We start from the raw sequence: 23,520 nt of genomic DNA, 5'->3' as shown, positions 1-23,520 counted from the left end.
ATATAAGAGTAATTTGCATACATCACACCTCTTTTCCCCTAAGCACTTTAGTATGAAGCTCCTAAGCATTAACATATTTTCTTCTATAAGAAGAGTACAATGATCAAATTCAGGAAAATTGATATTAAAACAGTCTATGATCCATATTAAATTTAATAAATTAACCAAATAATGTCTCCAACAGGTATTACTTTTCCTGTATTTCAGTCCAAACAAAGGTAAGGCATTGCATTTAATTGTTATGTTCCTTTCATCTGTCCCTCAGTCTTTCTTGGTCTTTAATGACAGTGAATATTTTGAAGCATATGAGTCAATTATTTCACAGAAAATCTGTAGCATGAATTGAGTTTCCCTGAGGCCCTTAGTAGTTACTTTGAGTTTCTGAGCTCTCGGCTGGAACACCAGGAGCAGCACAGTGTTCTCAGTTCATCACACCAGGAAATACTCAATGCCATTTCGTCCCAATTTTGCTGATGGTTCCGCATGGCTAAGTGGCATATACTAGTTTCATCTATTATACAATTATCATTTTCCCTTCATAATTTCAAGTCGTTTATAGAAATACTTGTGAGAGTGTGCAAACACAGTGTTCTTCATCCAACTTTCCTCTACCACTTCTAGCACTTACTATTTCTTGCCCAAGACCTTTATTACTTTGAGAGTTGCAAGTGGTGATTGTGTGCATGGTGGGGAGGTACTAGGGATTGAACTCAGGGGCATTCTATCTCTAAGCTACACCCTTAGCCCTATTCTTTTTGAAACAGGGTCTCACTAAGTTGATGAGAGTCTCACTACTTACTGAGGCCATCCTCACATCTGTGATCCTGTCTCAGCCTCCCAAGGATTAGGATTACACATACATGCCACTACTCCCAGCTTCCATGGACATTTATTAGTTGACATTCTACTGAAACAAAAGCAATCTTCCAAATTTATTTGTTTGTGTTCTATCATTTATATAAATATGAACTTGTTAGTCATTGGTCTACAATAAATGACTATCATTATTGGTTTAGACTGTCAATTTCCTCCACATTTGGCCAGTGAGAAACTCTTCCAGTTAAGATTGTTGAGAGAGCTGGACGTGGTGGCACATGCTTGGAATCCCAGCATTCGGGAGGCTGAAACCAGAGGATTGCACTTCATGGACAGCCTTAGCTACTTAGTGAGGCCCTCCACAACTTAGTGAGACCCTGTTTCAAAATAAAGAATTAAAAAATAGGGCAGGAGGTGTAGCTCAGAGGTCAAATGCCCCTGGGTTCCATCCCCAGACCCGCAAAAAAATAAAAAATAAAAAAGATTGTTGAGAGAGCTGGGCTTGGTGGTGCCCGTTTGCAATCCCTGCGCTTGGGAGGCTGAGACAGGAGGATTGCACAGGTTGAAAGCCAACGTTAGCTACTTAGTGAGGCTCTCAGCAACTTAGTGAGACCCTGTTTCCAAAAAATATATAAAATAGGTCTGGGAGAGCCGGGCGTGGTGGCGCAGGCTTGTAATCCCCGCGCTTGGGAGGCGGAGACAGGAGGATCGCGCAGGTTCGAAGCCAGCCACTCTGGCTTAAGATACCCTGTTTCCAAATAAAAAATAATATAAAAATTGGTCTGGGAGTGTAGCCCTAAGTTAGAAGGGCTTCCAGGAACCCCAGAACCACAAAAAATTAAAAAAAATAAAAATAGGTCTGGGAGGATAGCCCGGAAGTAGAAAGCCTCTGGGTTCCACCCCTAGTACCACCAAAAAAAAAAAAAAAAAAATCGTTGAGAGAATTTGAGGGGACTAAACATGTCAGAATAGAGAGAGAAAGGGCATTTCAGTTGTTCTGAGACTCGGAACTCAACCCTCAGGAGGAGTTCTGCATCTTTCCAAGAGAAGAAAAGCAGTCTGAACTCAACAGAAGAAAGATCGAAATGTGGTGGAATTTGATGGAGCACAGAAGCAGACGACTGAAAAGAGTTCTATGTATCTCACCTAGTGAGCCCTTGGCAAGCCTGCACCAGGGCTGGCAGCTGCCAGGACCCAGTGGCTCTCAGAGAACAACTCCAGCAAAGAAGCAGCAGAAACACATTCTTCTCTCCACGTTCGAAAACCTCAAGACAAGGCTCCCCAGATCACCCAGCCATATAGCTCAGCAAAATCTTATAGCTATAGCTGAACTCTGAGAAATGCCAGGAACCCCAGTGACAACATCCTGCTTCATCAAGACCACTGTGAATCTACAGATCAGCAAGCCAAATCACCCAAGAAATCCTGTGGCTGCAGCTGAAATCATCCCTGCCTGCAGGGACCCCAGTAGCACTAGTCAAGACCGTAAGTTTACAAAGTGTCCCAGTGGGAGCCTGTGCAGATACAGGGACTTTCATGGCAACAAACAGACCTGTGGGGTCTGTGAGTTTGCAAGTTATTCCTGTGGAAGTGGGGCAGGGGCCACAGTCAGATACAGAAGAAATGTGAATTAGCAGACAAACCCTAGAGAGAATCAGGTGGAGGGACCTAGGTCTGGCAGTTCACCATGCCCCTGGAGGGTCTCCAGCAATGACCACATGACTACCAGCAGTGGTGTCTGTGGGTTAACATAACTCAGCCAACTGTGCTGTAAGCCTGGCAGGCTATAAACTTGTGCCCAGGAGTGTTTGGGCACTATAAGCACCAAAGTCAGAGGCCAACAAGGTCTCTCATAATCGCAGTTATCTAGAGCAACAGCAGTATCTCTGGGGCTAAATAACCGAACCAATCAAGCCCCAGGCTCAGAACAGTACAATCTCTTCCTGCTAGATCTTGGGCCCTGAAAGCAGGTAGGCCAGTGGCAGTAGAGGTTCACATGATCTCAGCTACAGGCTGAGAACACAACACTCTCCACACCAGCAGAGTTTGTGCCTGGATGCATGTATGCCAATGATTAACAGTGCTCCATGCATTCTTAACCAGCAGATCAGTGATGGTGTCCCTGGGATGTTATGGTTGTAATGACGCTGTGGGCTTTTTTCCTTCTATTCAACTAAAATTTGTTGAATAGGAAAATTAAAACCAATAGACAGCTTGGTGCAGCTTTGACAATTTCTTATTACAAAATCAGTAGGAAATAGAAAGGGAAGGGAAGAAAGGCAGCATGCCTGGGGCACACTGGAGATCCTGAAAGTGGAACTCTGCCCCTCTCTCCATCCCCAAACTTTAAATAGATTTTGTATTGGTATGTTCTTATCAGCATTACCAAGGCATTTAGCAGTTTTTCATATTAAATTTTTGCTTTTAAGCCTGTAATACCATTACTTGGTAGTCTGAGTTAGAAGGATTGCAAGTTTGTGGCCAGCCTCAGCTATTTAGCAAGGCCCTTATCAATTTAGTAAGACCCTGTTTCAAAATACCCCATAAAGAGGGTTGGGGGTTTAGTTAAGAGGTAAAATGCCCCTGGGTTCAATTCCCATTACCAAAAAATTTAAGACAATTTTTTGCTGTTAAAATCTTCATGATTTCTGTCTCTTTATTGAACCCTGATTAATACACTACCCTCTCTCTGTTTTCTGAGTTTTCTTTTTTATCAATTGATCTTTCTTATATTATCTAATAAAGTTATATATATATATATATGTATGTGTGTGTGTATTTTCTATTCTGTTTCCAAAACATACTATATATATATATATATATATATATATATATATATATATATATATATTCCCAAGTAAACTCTGTATATCTTCCTAAGTAAACTCAATAAGTTCAGTCTTGGGAAAAGGCATTCAGTCTCTAGGCAAGATCTCCTGCATAGTTCTCCTCATTTGCTTCAGTCTAGTGTCTGGCTGGAAAGGAGACAGACAAGACCTTCTCTCCGGGGCATTCCTCTGCTCAACAGAATCCATTAGAAAAGTCTTTATGGTTCATGGGAAGAAGATGTGAACCAGCTTGTTCTACTGTGACTGGGAACTCCACTTGCCTGCAACCTTGATCTTGTTTTACTGCTGTGTTCTCAGCCTCAACATTAATCTGCTGAGAAGCATGTTCCTGTGTTCCTCTCTCTCCTCCTGCAGCAGTCTTTTCCGCACAGAACTTCACTCTGGGCATCTGACTGGCCACATCATCTACAAGCTGGCGATGCCGAGCTTCGGCAGCCGTGGGAGTGTCAGGAGGACATTGTCCTGAGAGTTGCTGTGGAGAGAGCAAGGAGCCTTGGAGGACTTTATAGAGGGAAAGGAGAAGGAGCCAGAGCGGAGCGGCATCCTGAGATGGGGAAAGAGGTTTCAGCTTCAGAAAGGAAGTTGGAACAGAGGAAGCGGACTCATCTCCAGATTCAGGTTTGGAAAACAAGGTATCAAGTCTACTTGCCAAGTGACCAGTACAGATTAAAACTGCAATAGGAGCTGGGTGTGGTGGCACATACCTGTAATCCTAGTACTTGGTAGCCTGAGTCAAGAGGATCGCAGGTTTGTAGCCAGCCTTAGCATTTAATGAGGCCCTTTGAAATATAGTGAGACCCTGTTTCAAAATTTAAAAAATAAAAAATAAAGTAGGACTGGGGATGTAGTTCAAAGACCGAATGCCTCTGGGTTCAATCCCAGTACAAAACACAAAAAAAGATTTTTTAGACAGGCAATGTGCTGTCCTTAATGTCATGTGGGATACAAAAAAGGGCCCAACCTGGCCTGGTTTCAAGAAAGTGATATGTATAGGGTTTAGCAAAGAGGACATGAGAATGTCCAGAAGTGGGGTTGTGGGAAGACTCTGGGTGGTCTGGTAGACAGGAGACTCTAGTCACAGAGAGGCAAACTGCAAAGGGCATCAAGCAGGGAAGGAATCAACAGCTTAAAATGCTGTTGAGTGTGGGGAGCCATTAAGGCTTTCCCCTAAAAGAATATTTCTGACTCAGCTGACTGTCCTTTGCCCAGAGTCAACAAGGTTTGGGGTCATGGAAAGTTCAGAGTAAAAGGTCTGGGAGAAAAATCAGATGGTGATGGCAGGAGGGTACTGATTAACCTATCTGTAATGTATGTGCTTTGGATTGGTCTTTATTGTATTCTGGTGGTGGTAGCACGAGGATATTGATTGACCTGTAACTGTATAAATACCTCTAGAAAAACAAACCCAGCGTCGTCCCAAGAGAGAATACTGACCCAGGAGTAGTCGTCGACCAGTAGAGATATTGACCCAAGAGCAGGGGTCGGCCAGTAGAGATAGTAGGCTGGCGGCCCCCCTACATTAGAAAAATTAAATATTCTTTTTTTTTCTTCGGGTCTGGGGATGGAACCCAGAGGCATTTGACCTCCAAGCTACACCTCCTGCCCTATTTTTTTATTCTTTATTTTGAAACAGGGTCTCACTAAGTTCCAGAGAGCCTCACTAAGTAGCTGAGGCTGACCGTGAACCGCGATCCTCCAGTCTCAATAAATTAAATATTCTGAGAATCAAATTTTTAGAGTTGAATTCTTCATCCTAACACCTCTCTTCAGAACCTGTACTTTTGCCGGCTGGCTCCGGCAGTTGAGAAGCCGGGCGTGGTGGCGCACACTTGTAATCCCAGCATTCGGGAGGCTGAGACCGGAGGATTGTGGTTTGTGGACAGCCTCAGCTATTTAGTGAGGCCCTCCACAACTTAGTGAGACCCTGTTTCAAAATAAAGAATAAAAAATAGGGCAGAGGGTATAGCTCGGAGGTTGAATGTCCCTGGGTTCCATCCCCAGACCCATACACATACACACAAAAAGAACCACTGTTGAGAACTTAAAAAAAAAACAACCAAGAAAAAGAGTGTGGAGATGATGATTCACATTGACAACCTTGAGGAGAAGTAGAAGTAGATTAATGGTTGGGAGGAAGCAAGAGGAACTTTTGTCTCTCTAGAAAAAAACAGAATATCTCTAGGATAAAATACTAGATGGTAGCCGGGCGTGGTGGCACACGCTTGTAATCCCAGCATTCGGGAGGCTGAGACCTGAGGATCGCGGTTCTCGGACAGCCTCAGCTACTTAGTGAGGCCCTCTGCAACTCAGTGAGACCCTGTTTCAAAATAAAGAATCAAAAATAGGGCTGGGGTGTAGCTCGGAGGTCAAATGCCTCTGGGTTCTATCCCCAGACACGCAAAAAAAAAAAAAAACCTAGATGCTATGGCCACTCTTAGATGCAACTAGCCATTGTTCTGCTCAACGGAGCAAAGAATGGTAGCTAAAGAATCTTGGAATACAGTGCTATAGCAATAGGCCCGTGGTTGATGTTGTGATTCTATAGCCCACAAATGGCTTCCATGTGTCCTATGGCCCATGAACTGGGTCATAAGGCAGAGGGCAGTGGCATTGGTAGGTGACAGTGAGGCTGGTCACTGTGGATCCCATTTCACTTTTTGCCTGCTTTGGCCAATGCCTGATGCCTGACAGTCAACTGGGTGATCTTGAATACAGTGCTAGCTGATTACCACCCAAAAAACAACAGGAAGTTTAAATTTGTGTGTGACAAAGACTCGTGTGTGTGTGTGTGTGTGTGTGTGTGTGTGTGTGTGTGTGGTACTGGGTGTGAGGTCTGGCTGAAGGTAAGTGCTGCAGGAGAAGGTCTTCCAAGGACTAGATGAAAGGCCAAGTCCACAAGCTGCTCCAGAAGCCATGACCACATGCAAACCCTTTTGTTCTCTTAGGCATACATATTCTTGATTAAGTTTATGATTAATTGAAAAATATTTACTTAAGTGTTGTTAGTTTTTCTTTGACTCGCACGTCATCCAGTCCTCGGCCCTAGATACCCTGGTTTTCTCTTCCGTGTTTTATAATAATTAAGTTCCTGTTGCCTCCCACAACTGTTCGTGTCCTTTCAGAAGAAGACTCTCCAAGTCCCCAAGAGAAAATCTCCAACAACTGGAGATAGAACCAAGATGCATTCTACCTCTGAGCTATTCCTCCAGCCTTATTTTTATTTTTTAACTTTGGAACGGGATCTTGCTAATTTGCTGCGGCTGGCTGCGAACCTGCAATCCTCCTGTCTCAGCCTCCTGAGTACTGGGATTATGGGCAAGCAGCACATGTCCAGCTGATTGTCTGGAATTTCTCTAAGATGGTAATCTAGATACCTGGGTCTTTCATTAGCCCCTGAAGAAAGTACTAAGGAGGATATATGCTTTCTTTTAAAGGAGAGGATGGAGGGTTGGTGAAATTTGAGAGTAAGTGGCAGCCCTTTTATGAAGCCAGACATCAATCTGTCCCCTCTTTTGGATCTGTCCCAAGACAAGTGAATTTGTCTCTGGTTTGATAAAGTATTGGATAAACATGATATGACAATAATATTGGAAGTAGATATCTGACTGCATAGGCTGGCGTTGGAAACTTTTCAACTGCAAAGGCTGGAGATGTACCAGAGCAGTGCCAGAAGCTTTTCAATTTTAGAGAAACCTGTCGAACATTACAGGTACAGGGAAGCAGGAGTGGCATTTCTAGGTGCTCAAAGGAGGTAAAGCAGGTGAGTGGGTGGGTCAATTTGTAGCTAAAAGCTAACTGTTTCATGAAAAGAGGTGAAATGGGAGTGTGTCTGGGGTTTTATAATAGAAGCTGGATTACTAAATGTCCTGTTTGTTTGTGTTTGGTACTAGGGATTGAACCCAGGGATATTACTCAGTGTGGTACTAGAGACTGAACTCTCTGAGATACACCCTCAGCCCTTTTCATTTTTTAATTTAGAAACAGAGTCTCACCAAGTTGCTGAGAGTCTCTTTACATTGTTGAGGCTGTCCTGGGACCTCAAATCTACTGTCTAGCCTCCCAAGTACTAGGATTACAGGTATGAGCTACTGTTCCCAGATTCTAAGTATCTTTTATATACTTTCATCAGCAGATCATCCCATTCTTAAATTTATGGAAGCTGAAAATATAGTCACTACTGTTGCTGCTTTATTTATTTGTTTGTTTGTTTGTTTGTTTCTGTAGTACTTGGGATTGAACCTAGGGGTAATGTAATTCCAAGTACCTCAAAGGTACATCTCCCCAGCCCTATTTTATTCTTTTTTTTTTATTATTGGTGCACTGTATTCATACATCATAGTGTATACAAAAAACTTTTGTAGACATACATGCACACATCGCCCAGTCAGCCCCCACCCGATTCCCACCCCATTCCCTCTCTATCCCTCCTTCCCATGCTTGGCTTAGTGGTTGACATCTAGTATTATAGCAATTTATCCAAAATTAAAAATGATAATCTCACATAACAGTTTCATTTGTCTGATACCAAGCTTTTGATGACTTAAAGATAACATTTTAATATTTCTTTTTGCTTTCTTTCTTACCAGAGAATATTTTTTCTTTTTTTTTAGGTGAAACTATCATATATTTATATATTTATTTTTCAGGAAAAAATCTATCCTAATATGGAATATGGACTCTAGATACCCAAAACGATCTTGAAAAAGAACAAAGCTAGAAGATATATATTTTCTAATTTCAAACCATATAAAGCTACAATAATTGAAACAGTGTAGTACTGTTCTAAAGGCAGATATATAAACCATTGGAGTTAAATAAAAGCCTAGAGATACATTCTTCTATATATTGTCAAGTTATTTTTGACAAGGTTTCCACGAACATTTGGTGGAGGAAATAATAATCTTTTTAACTAAATATTGTTGAAAAATAATAATTACATGAAAAAGAATAAAATTGGACCCTTACCTAATCCCATATACAAATATTAACTCAAAATAGATAAAAGACCTAAATATAAATCTTAATATTATAAACTTTTAGAAGAAAATCTGGGTCATAAAACCTCACAACATTGAAATTGGCAGTGATTTCTTGGATATGATTTCAATGGCACAGGCAACAAAAGGGTATACAAACTCCCTAAAAAATAAAATATTGTATATCCAAAGACAATGTAAACAGAGTTAAAAGTTACTGATAGAATGGGATAAAATATTTCCAAATGCTATATCTGAAGGTATATTAATATTTCAACTAGAAATCCTAAAAATTAACAACAATAAAGGCAAACAATACCCTTTAGAGATAGGTATAAGACTAATATAAATAATGAATCTCCACAGATAACTAATCTTAGTTGTCTGTTGGATGGAAAATCTTGTTTCTCTGGTTCTGGTGTGTGTTACCTATTTCTTCTTTGTAGTTAATCTCTTTGAGTATTTTCTCTAGCGCTGGTTTTGAAGACATAAATTCCTTCAGTTTCTGTTTGTCATGGAAGCTTCTAATTTCTTCATCTAATTTGATAGAAAGTTTTGCTGGATAGGAAATTTTTGGCTGGAAGTTGTTTTCTTTCAGAGTTTGGAATATGTTACTCCAAGCCCTTCTGGCTCTCATGACTTGGTTTGGGAAGTCTGGAGTGATTCTAATTGGTTTGCCTCTGAATGTCACTTGGCCCTTTGTTTTTGTTGCCTTTAAGATTCTCTGCTTGGCTTCCACATTGGTCATTTTGACAATTATGTGGCATGGGGATCCTCTTCTCTGATCCTGTCTAAAGGGAGTTCTACAAGTTTCCTGGACCTGTGTATCAACCTCTTGCTCTATGTTTGGAAAATTTTCTGCTATTACTTCCTTGAAGAGATTGTTGATCCCTTTGGTTTCACCTTCTTTTCCCTCCTCTATTCCAATTATTCTTAGGTTAGCTCTCTTAAAATGGGCCCATATTTCTTCAATGTCAGATTCCTGCTGTCAGATATTTTTTTCTAGATTAGAAACTATGCGTTCATTTTTGGATTGCTCATCTTCTAAGAGAGAGATTCTATTCTCCATGTGGTCTAATTGGTTGTTTGTACTTTGAATTGAGGCCTTTACTTCATTAATTGCATCCTTTATCTCTTTTTGGCTCTCTCTGAATTCTTTTCGAAACACCTCTATTATTTCTAAAGTTATTTTCCTGATTTGATCTTCTAGAAATCTCTGAATTTCTGTTTTATCAGGTTCTGATGTTTGGGATTGTGGGCATTCATTGCTCCATTGTTATTCCTCTTTCCCATGATTTCGGGAGTTTGTGCCTTCTCTGGGTTCTTCCCTTGGGTCACTATGACTTCACTTAAGGTGCTCTGGATCTCAAGTCTGTGGTATCTCAGTCACCACTACTCCTTTACTAGGTTGTATCGCAAAGTCTCAGACCCAGGGAGTCAATAGAGGCTGCTTTAGACTATGGGGGGTGCCAGGTTGCGTGTTCTCCTATGGTGTGATATCTCTGCCACCGCCACTCCCCCACTGGGTCAAGTCCCTGGGAGTCAGTACTGGGATTTCTCCTCTGGGGCCCGCAATTTGACTCACTGTTGTTGAATACACAGATGGAGCTGTAGTGGATTCGGTGAATTCGCTGCTGCTGCCGCTGCCGCTGGTGGCAATATGGCGCCGCTGTCACACCCTCGGCTGTGAGGCTGGCGTATTTCTTCTCTGTTTTTGAACTCCGCTCTGAGTCCCTGCAGTGTGTGCTGAGCCCAGCCACTGGGAGCTTTAGATGCTCCCTGCGCCGAAAAATCTGCCAAATCCCACCAGGCTCTTCCGCAGCGGCTCACCTCGGCTCGCTGTCCGCCGCTCCTCTCTGGAGCCTGGTGGGCTGTTGAGTGTGTTGGTCTGTAGCCGTAGCCGTCCGGTGAGCTCGCTGCTGCCGCCGGCAGTAAGGCACTGTTGCTACGTCCTCGGCCGTGAGGCTGGCGTATCTCCTCTGTGGCTCTGAGCTCTGTTATGAGACCCCCTCCTCTCTGGGGCTGGTGATTTTTTTGTTTCTCTGGTGATGGTGTTTTCTGGCTATGAAAGGCGCTGATTTTGTGGTAATAGAAATTGGTTGTTAGTGGGGCTCTTAAGCCCTGCTTTTCTCGGTCCTCTATTTTATTCTTTATTATCAAATAGAGTCTTGCTGAGTTGCTGAGGGTCTACCTAAGTTACTGAAGCTGGCCTTGAACTTGAAAGGGCAGAACCTTTCCAGGCCAGAAGCTATAGTCAGAGTGTTATGACCACTCTCATGATAATTTTATGTATTTTTTTTTTTGGTGGTACTGGGATTCCTGGAAACTCTTCTACCTCTGGGCTACACTCCCAGACCTATTTTATGTATATTTTTGGAAACATAGTCTCTTAAGCTAGCAAGGCTGGCTTTGAACCAGCGCGATCCTCCTGTCTCTGCCTCCCAAGTGAGGGGATTAGAAGCGTGCACCACCACGCCCAGCAATTTTATGTATTATTGTCTCTAACAAAGTTATGAGGCTCCGGGAGAAAAAAATTATGAGTTCCATAAAAATGTAAAGCAAGCTGGGCATGGTGGTGCAGGCCTGTAATACCAGTACTTGGAAGGCTGAGAAAGGAGAATTTCAGGTTCAAGGCCAACCTCAGCAACTTGTGAGACCTCTGCAACTTAGTGAGACCCTGTTTGAAAATACAAAATAAATAGGGCTGGGAGGTGTAGCTTAAAGGTAGAATGCCCCTGGGTTTCATCCCCAGTGCCACTAAATTAACTAATTGTTTTGTATGTATAAGAGTTCAATTTCATTCTTTTTATGTGGACATCCAGTTTTACTAATAGCATCTGTAGAAACTGGTGCACTGATATTTGCATGTTGATTTTGTCCTGCAACTTTACAGATTTTGTTTCTTGGTCCTAAAAGATTTGGGGGTCCAGATCTTCAGTCTTTAGGGCTTCCTACATAGAAAATCATGTCATTGGAGAAAAGAGACAATATTTCTTATTCCATTACAATCTGGATGCTTTTTTTGGCAGTATTGTGGATGGAATACAGGGGCATTGTACCTCTGAGCTACACCCCCAGCCCTGTTTTTTTATTATTTTATTTTGAAAAAGGATCTCACTGACTTGCAAAGGGTCTCACTAAGCAGCTGAGGCTGTTCGCAAAACGTGATCCTCCTGTCTCAGCCTCCCAAATGCTGAGATTATAAGTGTGCGCCACCATGCCCAGCTGGATGCTTTTTATTTATTTTTCTTGCCTAAGTTCCTTGGCTAGAACTTCCAGTCTTATGGTAAATGGAATTGGTGAGAGTGGGCTCCTGGCCTTGTTTGGGGTAGAGAAAAAGCTTTCCGTTTCTTCCTTTCTTTCTTTCTCTCTTTCTATCTGCTGTGGGAATTGAACACAGATTCCCAGGCCATGCTAGGTAACTGCTTTACCATTAAGCTACATCCCCAGCTTGCTTTCAGTTTTTTGTTTTGTTTTGTTTTGTTTTTACCACTGAGTATGATGTCAGCTGTGGGCTTTCCATATATGGCTTTTATTATGTTGAAATAATATCCCTCTATTGCTAGTTTGTTGAGTTTCTCAACATAAAGGGTGCTGAATTTTGTCAAATGCTTTTTCTTCATCTATAGAGCTGATGTGGGGGTGTTTATTTGTTTTGTTTTGTTTGGAGTACTGGGGATGGAACCCACTGATATTCTGCCTCTGAGCTACACTCCCAGCCCTTTTTATTTTATTTTATTTATTTTGAAACAAGTTCTCACTAAGTTGCTGAGACTGGCTTTGAATCTGTAATCCTTCTGTCTCAGCCTCCCAGGTACTAGGATTACACATGTGTGCCACCGTGTCTGGCTGGCATTAATTCTTTAAATGTTTGGTAGGATGGAAGTGAAGCCATTTGATTCTGGGCTCTCCTTTGTTGGGAGGCTTTTTACTACTGATTCAATAAGCAGTGATAAGAGTTTCTGTTGTTCCACAAGCTCACAACCCCTTCTTAATTGATGTTCAAATCAGTGTCAATCACATGCCCCTTTGGGGAAGGCTGATGATGTCAAAGGCTAGAATTCAAGACACAGGAATCCTTGAGCGTTCATAAAACTGCAGGATCAATGATCAGGGTATCAAAGGGATTGGAGCAGGAGCAGGATGTTCTGGCCAGTCAGAGTGTGGACCATGCTACTGAACATAGCTTTGAATTATTTAATCATATAATTGCACATTCCAGAAACTGCCCTTACTGATATACAACTGTATCAATCATTTCTTATTCATCTTTAGATTTTAAAATTCTCTGCCTAGGGTCTTGGTCATGTGCCAGATGTGTGATAAACTACTCCAGGTGTCCACAGACCAATGCATCAGACATTTCAAGTGCTGCAAGCTTGTGCTTGTGGGGCTAGGCATTGCAATTTGGGTGAGTATTATTCTTCCTACTTGTCTCTATCCACTAACAGAGCTTGAACTAGTTACTTTCATCTGGGAGAAGAAGGCTGATAGAAAGTCTCCTTTTCCCTACTTCTAATTGAGAAACAGAAATGTCAGGGTGAGACAAACTCTTAGAAAGAGAATGAGCAAGCCAGACATGGTGGTGCATGATTGTAATCCCAATACTTGGGAGGCTGAGACAGGAAGATTGCAGGTTTGAGGTCAGCCTCAGCAAATAGTGAGACTCCCATCAACCTAATGAGACCTCATTAGGTTGTTTCAGAATAAAAATTAAAATAGGGCTAAGTATGTAGCTTATAGGTAGAATGCCCCCTGGGTTCAATCCCAAATAGAGGAAGGAAGGGAGGGAGGGAGGGAGGGAAGGAGGTATGGACACCTGGAGTACTTTATTACACCTCCTGCATGCTACCAAGACCCTAGGTAGAGAATTTTAAAAATCTAAGGATCAATAAAAAATGACCGATACAGTTGTATATCAGTAATGGCAGTTTCTGGATTGTGCAATCATATGATTAAATAATTCAAAACTTTGCTCAAATAATGAGCAAACTGTATCATGTAGGAGTAGAAGAAAAAAAAAAAGGAGTACAGAACACTAGCCCAAGAGTTCACTTAATAGCCGGGCATGGTAGCGCATGCTTGTAATCCCAGCATTTGGGAGGCTGAAACTGGAGGGTCACGGTTCACAGACAGCCTCAGATACTTAGTGAGGCCCTCTGCAACTCACTGAGACCCTGTTTCAAAATAAAGAATAAAAAATAGGGCAAGGGGTGTAGCTCGGAGGTCAAATGCCCCTGGGTTTCATCCCCAGACCTGCAAAAAAAAAAAAAAAAAAAAAAAAGAGTTTGCTTATAGAGGAGATGGAAATATAAATGGCCCATGCTCTTTATTTTTCTAGATTGTTACATTTCTTCTCCGGGAAAAATGGCTCCTTCCCCATTCATAAAACTAGAAAGGCACTGTACCCCATACCTGACCTGTAAAGACACCCTGTGTCCTCACCCCACATTGGTGTATAGGTAGAAGCTTCCTTTCCTTCCTGATTCTGTTGGAGAAAGTTGGTCTTCCAAAAGGTTCATTGTTAGAAATAAATAGGGAAACAAAGCAAAAGAAAGCTCAAAGACATTCACCATGTATTGACAAAGGACAAACCAGTAATGTTAAGCTAATATCAACTGCCTCCAACCTGAGTTGCCAGCATATCATTTTTTCTGGGCCTTAGTTCAAACTTATCAGCGCTTAGATAAGTTACTATCATTGCTGCATTAGTCCTGGTGAAACCTAGAAGGGGGAGGGGGCTTTCCTCCAGGTCTTGGAGTACAGAATAAAAAAGATTTGTAAGGACTGAGGAGAGGAAGAGCCTTGAGGGTTGGAGCCATCTTTCAGCTCCCCTCTGGTGGCTACAGAGGGGGAAGGGACAATGAGGACCAGCAGACACTGTTTATTTTTGAAGGGTTTAGCAACAATCACAACATATGATTTTAAATAGAAGCTGGGCGTGGTGGCACACGCTTGTAATCCCCACGCTTGGGAGGCAGAGACAGGAGGATCGCGTAGGTTTGAAGCCAGCCACTCTAGCTTAAGAGACCCTGTTTCCAAATAAAAATATATAAAATAGGTCTGGGAGCGTAGCCCGGAGGTAAAAGGGCTTCCAGGAGCCCCAGTACCACTAATAATAATAATAATAATAATAATAATAATAATAATAATAATAGTAGTAGATGGTACCTGCAGATGTGTGTGGCGGCTGCTTACACTCCAGACTGAGTCAGAAGCAGTATAAGGCAGGCAGCCTGAGACCCATCAGGCAGAGGAGGGCTGTTTGGTGAATTGGAATCTCTTTACCAAAGGAATTTGGAGAGCACACATCATTCATTGACAGGTTCCTCTTTCTCTCCCCACAGGTCTTATACTTCAGAGTTTTCTGGCCTGGCAGTAACATCCCTTGGCTCCCAGGGCTCCACCGTGTACACAAACCCCTTGACCCTCTCCCCCAGGATCTTGACAACCTGACCCATCTTCTGTACTGGCCTCCGACCCCAGGAGATGGGGGGGATCTGTTGGCCTCCACCAGCCCTCAAACCTCCACCTACCACATGAGAGGTCCCATCCAGGACAGCCACGTCCTGGGAGGTTATCTGGAGGCCGTCCTTGTGGCCAGGGACCACCGAGGCAGGCCCAAGACCCACGGTGGGGATCTGTTTCGGGCACGGCTGCTGGGCCCAGAATTGAAAGCAGGGGTCCCCGGGAATGTCCAGGATCTGGAGAATGGCACGTACCTGTTGTCCTTCCCCCTGCTCTGGGCCGGGAGGGCCCAGGTGCAAGTGCGGCTGATCCACTCCAGTGAGGCAGTTGCGGTTCTGCGGAGAATCTGGAGAGACAAAGGGGCCACTGTCGACTTCACAGGCTATTTCCGGGGACCCACAGGATATGAAGAAAAGGTGACTTGCAATGTGAACTCCTTGCTGACTGGGAAGGAAGAATCTACGTGTTACTACAAGGATGAAGATTCAGGTGAACTCTGGTTCTGTGCCCGCCCCCCTACCTTGGCCTGCAACTTACTGGTGGGCCACTCAGCTGGACATTACTGGAATGTGACCACCGCTCATGAAGAGGCCCTACTATCCTGGTAAGAAATCTGGTGTCTCTACTACCTACTGCTCCTTTGCTTTTCTTTTAAACCCTAGCAGGAGGAGTTTTGTTTTTTGTTTTGTTTTGTTTTGCAGTACTGGGGATGGAACCCAGGGACATTCTACCTCCAAACTATACTCTCAGCCCTATTTTTTATTCTTTAATTTGAAACACGGTCTCACTGAGTTGCAAAGAACCTATGTAGTAGCTGAGGCTGGCTGCAAACCGCAATCTTCCTGTCTCAGCCTCCCAGATACTGGGGTTACAAGTGTGTGCCAACATGCCTGGCTCTAGCAGGAGTTTTACCATTAGAGGGCCTCATGTATCCCAGACAAAAAAGGAAGGAAAAGAAAAGAAAAAGAAACAGCCTTTTATAAAGCACATAGTCACTTCCATCACATGAGATACGTTGCCCAGGACACAGCACAGAGTATTGTTCCAAACCTTGGCACTCGTGGGCAGTACTGGTCAGGTGCCAGAGAAGCACTTCCCCACACTTCTATCCCTGTGTCCTGAAGTCAGAAAGCCTGACATCAGCGTGACAGTGATTCAAGCAGCGGAATCTTTTAGGTAAGAGAAAGTACTAGTTAACTTGTCAACTCCCTCAACTCATATTCTTGAATTAAGACTCATTTCAGAAGAATAAAGGAAGAGAAGGAGGGTCCCCCCACATTATTGAGAGATGTGGGGAGAAGTAAAAGGGGGAAGGAAGGAGAAAAGCAGGGGAGAGTCAGGCATGGCATCACACATTTGTAATCCCAGAAAGGTTTTACCTGTACGTATGTGTTGAAGTGTTGGACTTATTCCCTCTTCAAGGAGCTGCAAGGTCTCTCTTGTTTGATTTCCAAGTCTTTGATCCATCTTGAATTGACTCTTGTACAGGGTAAGCAAGTGGGGTTTATTTCCATTTTTCTTCTTATGGTTAGCCAGTTTGGTGAACACCATTTGTTGAAGAGGCTATCTTTTTCCCAGTGTATGTTTTTGGCCCCTTTGTCAAAAATCAATTGGCTGTAAGTGGCTTCAATCCCCAGTAACACACACAACATGACTTTGGGTTTGAAAACTCATGTCCACTACACAGTCACCATATGTGTGGTTATGTTTATCATCTGACTTCTGTTAATTGTTGCAAATTGGGTCGCTTCCAATTCTGCATCAGTTCTAGCCTCAAAACCTCCAGCACCTTGGACAGCACTGGACACACCATATCTGATGCTAAGCCATCAAGTTAAGATCACATAAATTCTTAAAATATCAGAAGCTTTCCTGTATGCCAATCATACAGGAAACACTTCCACTCGTGATATCCCACAAAAAAATAAAATACTTAGGAATAAACCTAATCAAGGAAATAAAAGACTTGAAGGCCAGGCGTGATGGGGCACGCTTGTAATCCCCGCGCTTGGGAGGCAGAGACAGGAGGATCGCGCAGGTTCGAAGCCAGCCGCGCGTGCTGGCTTAGGAGACCCTGTTTCCAAATAAAATATATATAAAATAAGTCTGGGAGTGTAGCCCGGAGGTAAAAGGGCTTCCAGGAACCCCAGTACCACCACCAAAAAAAAAAAAAAAAAAAAAAAGGAAATCGAAGCCGGGTGTGGTAGCACACGCTTGTAATCCCAGCATTTGAGAGGCTGAGACAGTAGGATCCCGGTTCGCAGACAGCCTCAGCTACTCAGTGAGGCCCTTTGCAACTTCGTGAGACCCTGTTTCAAAATAAAGATTAAAAATAGGGCTGGGGGTATAGCTCAGAGGTAGAATGCCCCTGGGTTCCATCCCCAATACTGCACAAAAAGAAAGAAAGAAAGAAAGAAAGAAAGAAAGAAAGAGAGAGAGAGAGAGAGAGAAAGAAAGAAAGAAAGAAAGAAAGAAAGAAAGAAAGAAAGAAAGAAAGAAAAAAAAAAACCAAAGACCTTAGGCTGGAGATATAAAAACAGGCCTCCTAAGAGGAGAACGTAAAGCAGGCCTCCAAGGGAGTGAATGTAATCAGAAAAGAAAGAAGAGCAAGGAAATAGGGGAGTGAGGTAGAAAACTAGAAAAATCCAACTGGAGTGGGCTTAGCAAAACCCAGAGGAGAGTTAAGACTTCTTACAAAAGGCTCCAAGTATCTTCTCATATGAATTGTGTTTATAATTTTCTGCATTTTATGCCACTTTTGTATATCAGGACCTTACAGACATGGGAAGTGCTGCCTTTCCCAGGATTAGCTAACTCCTAGAAATATTCAATAACTTCCTTTGAGCATGTCCTTTTGTTCATTTTGTTTTGTGATACTGAGGATTGAACCCAGGGTGGTTGCCCTTTGAGCTGCACCCCCAGCTCTATTTTTTTTTTTTTTTTTTTTTTTTTTTTTTTTTTGCGGGTCTGGGGATGAAACCCAGGGGCATTCTACCTCTGAGCTACACCCCCTGCCCTATTTTTTATTCTTTATTTTGAAACTGGGTCTCACTGAGTTGCAGAGGACCTCACTAAATAGCTGAGGCTGTCCACAAACCGCGATCCTCCAGGTCTCAGCCTCCTGCATGCTGGGATTACAAGCATGCGCCACCACGCCTGGCTTATTATTTATTATTTTTATACAAGGTCTTGCTAAGTTACTGCCTGCCACTAACCTCAAACCTGTGATCCTCCTGTCCCAGCCTCCCGGATACTAGAATTACAGGCATATGTCAGCCACCTACCATGCCCAACTGAACATGTCTTTGTTGTTTACTTTTTGGTACTGAGGATTGAACCCAGGGGCATTCTACCTCCAGGCTACACCTGCAGCCCAATTTTTTTGTTTGTTTGTTTGTTTTGAAACAGGATCTCACTAGGTTGCTGAGGCTGTCCTTAAGCCAGTGATCTTCCTGTCTGAGCCTCCCAGGTACTGGAATTACAGGCATGGGCCACCATGCCCACGTAACCCGGGTATGTGTGTCTGTGTATGTTTTACTAGGGACTGAACTCAGGGGCATTCTACCCCTGAGCTAAACCCCCAGCCCTATTTTATTCTTTTATTTTGAAACAGGGTTTCACTTGTTTGAGCTTCCCAAGTACTGGGGTTACAGGTGTGTACCATCATGCCCAGTTTAAGAACCCCTATTTTGTCTTCGTCCGGATTCCTTCTCCTCATACACTTCCATTAAGAGCTCCCTTCTTGCCAGGTATGGTGGCACTCACTTGTAAACCCAACATTTGGGAGGCTGAGACAGAAGGATCGCGGTTCTCAGACAGCCTCAACTACTACTTAATGAGGTCCTTTGCAACTCAGTGAAACCCTGTTTCAAAATAAATAATAAAAAAAAATAGGGCCGGGGGGGGGGGGGCATAGCTCAGAGGTAGAATGCCCCTGGGTTCCATCCCCAGTACTGAGAAAAAAAAAAAAAAAAACACCTCTCCTCTGGTTTCTCTTCAGGAATTTGACAAACAAGGTCCTCCCTCAGGGTGTTGGTCCAATCTGGGTGGCTGAGAAAAACAACATGAATCTAGGTAAGTGGCACTGGGGCTTTGCTGAAAGGGCAGCATTCATTCCCGCCTGTGGCTTTATTCTCTATATCCATTGACTGCTCTGCTTACAGTTCTATCTCAACGACAATGCTACCCTGGGATCCCAGCCCCAAAGCCCTCTGGCTTCTACTACCAAAACACGTGGCACTCACTGGCCTGCTCCAGCCGCCCCTTCCATGATGTTGACAGCATTCTGAGCTGCCTGGCTGGCCGCATCATCCACATGATGGGAGACTCGACGCTTCGGCAGTGGTGGGAATACCTATGTGTCACTGTGCCCTGTGAGTAAGAGGGTGGGAAGGGTGGAAGACACCTAAGAAAGAGGAGAAAGGCAGAAAACATCTGCCATGTCAATGTAGCAAAAAGCCTGGGTTTCAGGAGTGATGTGAAAGGACAAGATGCCTGGATTTTCAGAAAAGGACTGGGAAACAGGGTGCTCAAACGATGCATAATCTCAAGTGTGAAGTGCATGATTAGGGAGCTCATAAATATTATGGAAGCTCAGGTGCGTAGATAATCATGGCTGGAACTAAGTGGGGGTATTGGGGGATAGAGTTGGAATTTAGGAAAAACAATGGAGAAATCAGGATTTGGAGGCTAATCTTACACTTGGGATACACTGGATACATACATAACTACTAGGGATTGAATCCAGAGACATTCTACTTCCAAACTATACCCCAAGCCATTTTTTACTTGTTTTGAAATAGGTTCTCACTAGGAACCTAGTCCTTAGTGAGTCTTGCTATGTTGCTCAGGCTGGCCTTGAGCCTGCAATTTTTGTCTCAGCCTCCCAAATACTGTTATTTTTTTTCAGTCCCAGGGATGGAACCCAGGGGCATTGTACCTCTGAGCTACACTCTCAGCCCTATTTTGTAGTCTTTTTATTTTTGAAACAGGGTCTCACTAAGTTGCAAAGGGCCTCGCTAGATAGCTGAGGCTGTCTGCAAATAGCAATCCTCCAGTCTCTGCCTCCAAATGCTGGGATTCCAAGCATGCACCACCACACCCAGCCTAGGATATTTTTTATTTTTGAAACAAGGAGGCAGCAGGGTTTTACTTTTTTATTTTTACTTTTTTACATTTATTTATTTATTTTTGGTTCTGGGGATTGACCCCAGCCCTATTTTTACTTTTTTTTATTGAAAATAAATGGTATACATTTAAATTGTACTTGGTGCCCTCTCCCGCCCACCACCATTTTCCCTTCCCCACCTCCACCAATGATTGTCCAGGGTAACCATGTAACCATGCTACATTCATACTTTTACACATATTTGAATGTAGACCCTCATTAATCAAGTTCAGCCTTCTTCCTCTCCTATTTTTCCATTCAAACTTTGCTGATATTTCCCTTCCATTATCTGGAGTCCCTCTGGTGTCCCCAATGCTCCCTAGTTTGGGCATATTAGAGGAAACATATGTCCCTTCTCTTTCTGTGCTTGGATGATCTCACTTAACATAATGCCCTCCAGGACTTTCCATCTTCTTGCAAATGACATCATTTTGTTCTTCTTTATAGCTGAATAGAATTCCATTGTGTGTATTTCCCATAATTTTGCAATCCATTCTGTTGATGGGGACCTGGGTTGGTTCCATATTTTGGCTATTACAAATTGTGCTGCTATTACAAATTGTGCTGGGTTTTATTTTTGAAACCCAGAAGTGTTATCCTGAGTGTGGCTTCTCCCTCTGAAAAGGATCCCTAGTCCCTGCTAATTCAATATTGAGGCAATGCTAAGTGAACTTGTAGGGTCACTACGGGGCAGTTCTGCTCTTGGCAGAGTGGAACCAATTAATTTCCCAAGCAAAAAGATGTTTGTAAAGACAGATAGAAGCTCAGGACAGAATGATGGCAAGGACAGAGCCTTTGCTGATTGATATGGTACCTTTCTGGGAACCAGAAAAAGGCACCCTTGGGGCTGGCACAGCCCTGGAACACATGGTAGAACAAGCATTCGGGGCTTTATGTGAAGAAAGGACCTCTGTGCAGGTGACATTTAGCATGTGAGTGGATTGACTAGCCCTCAGGTGCCACTGGCCTCCTAGACTAGCCACTCTGGTGCAAAGACATATACTGGATGACCCTGAGTCTCAACCTTGAGGCAAATTTTCATTCAGGTATAGATGAAGAAGCCCAATGGGTGAATCCAAGTTGGAGAGCCTGTAGGGGGACAATACACTATTAATAAAGACTTCCACAGGAAAACCAATGAGACAAATACATACATATATGAATATTCCTATATAGCAATATAGGAAACGAGAGGCCAAAGACTGAGAATAAGCTTCAGATTTGGGGACTATGAAGATGTAAGCAATATCATAAATTACAAAGAACAAAACCAGGTGTCACAAGGTACTTGTGTGCTAAGAAAGAGAAGCAAGAGAAGCTAGATTTTTTTTTTTTTTTTTTTTTTTGGTGGTACTGAAGATTGAACCCAGAGCTCCTCTATCCCCCACCCTATTTTATTTAGAGTTTCACTAAGTTGCAGATGGTCTCACTAAGCAGTTGAGACTGGCCAAGAATCTTCAATCCTCCTGTCTCAGCCTCCCAAGTACTGTGATTACAGGCAATCACCACCATCCCTGGCTGATCTTTTGGGTTTTGGTTTTGTGAGGATTAAACTCAGGAGCATTCTACCTCTGAGCTATACCCCTAGCCCTACTTTATTTTTTATTTGGAAACAGGGTCTCACTAAGTTACTGAGACCCTCACTAAGTAGCTGAGGTTGTCTTGGAACCTGTGCAATCCTCCTGTCACAGCCTTCCAAGTGTAGGGATTACAAGCGTGTGCCACATCACCCAGCTGATCTTTTATGTTTAAATGAGGAAGTACCCCTATATTAACCTTGAATCTCTCCTCTTTCTTGTTCCAAAAAGCCCTGAAGCCAGTGGATCTGCATGTCACCTATCAGACAGGGCCCCTGATGGCCGTGGACACCACTCGGGGCATAGTGCTGCACTGGCGGGCCCACAGCTGGCCCCTGCGCTCCTCCCGAACACCAGTGGCCTCCCTGCACTCCATAGCCAGGGAGCTAGGGGGCCTGGCCGGGGGCCACCACACCGTGGTGGTGCTGGGCCTGGGAGCCCACTTCACCACCTTCCCTCCATCCATCTTTGCGAGACGACTGGCAGGGATTCGGGCAGCTGTGATGGCCCTGCTGGCCCGGGAGCCTGGGACTCTCGTGGTCATCAAACTGGCCAACACTGGGTATAAATCCGTGTATGGCAGTGACTGGTTCACCCTGCAGGTCAACCGGCTCCTTCGAGCTACCTTTTCTGGCCTCCATGTGGCCTTTGTGGACGCCTGGGAAATGACCTCCAGCCTGGACCTACCGGACAACATCCACCCAAGAAAGCTCGTTGTGCGCAATGAAGTGAACTTACTCCTCTCCTTCATCTGCCCCGCCTGAGTGCTTCTGAGGGTTCTGGGGCTGTGCTTATGGGAAGCCTGGGATGCAACTGTGAAAACAATCACAGCCATAATAAAACTCCTGATATAAGGGCAGATGCCGTCAACTCTCACTGGAAAACTGGAATAGCTTCCTAACAGGTGCAACCAATTCTGTTACCTCACACCAACCCCTTCTCCTCTCAGAACAAGAGTGATTATTTGAGAACAAATGAGACCATGTAGCTATAGCCTGCTTTAAAGCCAATGGCAAGCCAGGTTTGGGGGCCCACACCTGTAATCCCAGTACTTGAGAGGTTGAGACAGGAGGGTTGAGGTTCAAGACCAGCCTCAGCAACTTAGTGAGGCTCACAGCAACTTACCTTCAAAACAGAAATATAAAAAGGGCTGGGTGTGGTAGTGCACACATAATTCCAGCATTTGGGAGGCTGTGACAGGAGGATCACAGTTCAAGGACAGATGCAGCTACTTAGTGAGACCCTTTGCAACTCAGTCTGACCTGGTTTCAAAATAAAAAGAATAAAAAATAGGGCTGGGATGTAGCTTGGAGGTAGAACACTGAGTTCCATCTTCAGTACTGCAAAAAATAAAAAATAAAAAGGGCTGGGGTGTATATAGCTCAGAGGTAGAATGCCCCTGGTTCAATTCCCAGGACAAAAAAAGCTAATCAATGGCTTCCATCTTACTTAGTATATGCCCAAGCCCCTAACAACTGTCTTTATGACCCCGCCTAACTCTGCATCCTTATTTCTTGCTATTCCCTGGTTCTTTGTAGTATAACCCCACGGGTCTTCTTGCTGCTCAAATGGGTCAAGCATCCAGTCTCAGGGGTTTATACCTGCTGCTCCTGTGCTTGGAATATTCTTCTCCCAGACCCTTAGGGGGCTTTCTTCTCATTAAGTTC

At 43.6% G+C, this 23,520-nt stretch overlaps 1 protein-coding gene across 1 annotated transcript; it reads left to right on the top strand.

The window, feature by feature from the left end:
- Nucleotides 1-2,156: 2,156 nt before the first annotated feature.
- On the top strand, nucleotides 2,157-22,617 carry LOC308268745 (NXPE family member 3-like; the record flags this gene model as incomplete). The annotated part of the gene is made up of 6 exons (XM_080703853.1): nucleotides 2,157-2,301; nucleotides 4,078-4,283; nucleotides 14,989-15,713; nucleotides 19,110-19,183; nucleotides 19,273-19,482; nucleotides 22,085-22,617. The coding sequence occupies 6 exons, from the start codon at nucleotides 2,157-2,159 to the stop codon at nucleotides 22,615-22,617; spliced, it is 1,893 nt and encodes a 630-aa protein (XP_080559979.1).
- Between the last annotated feature and the right edge of the window lie 903 nt (nucleotides 22,618-23,520).

The sequence above is a fragment of the Muscardinus avellanarius genome (genome assembly GCF_963383645.1).
Source record: "Muscardinus avellanarius genome assembly, chromosome: 10".
Lineage (NCBI taxonomy): Eukaryota > Metazoa > Chordata > Mammalia > Rodentia > Gliridae > Muscardinus > Muscardinus avellanarius.
Note: the sequence above shows the minus strand (reverse complement) of the source record. Positions and strands in the feature narration are given on the sequence as shown.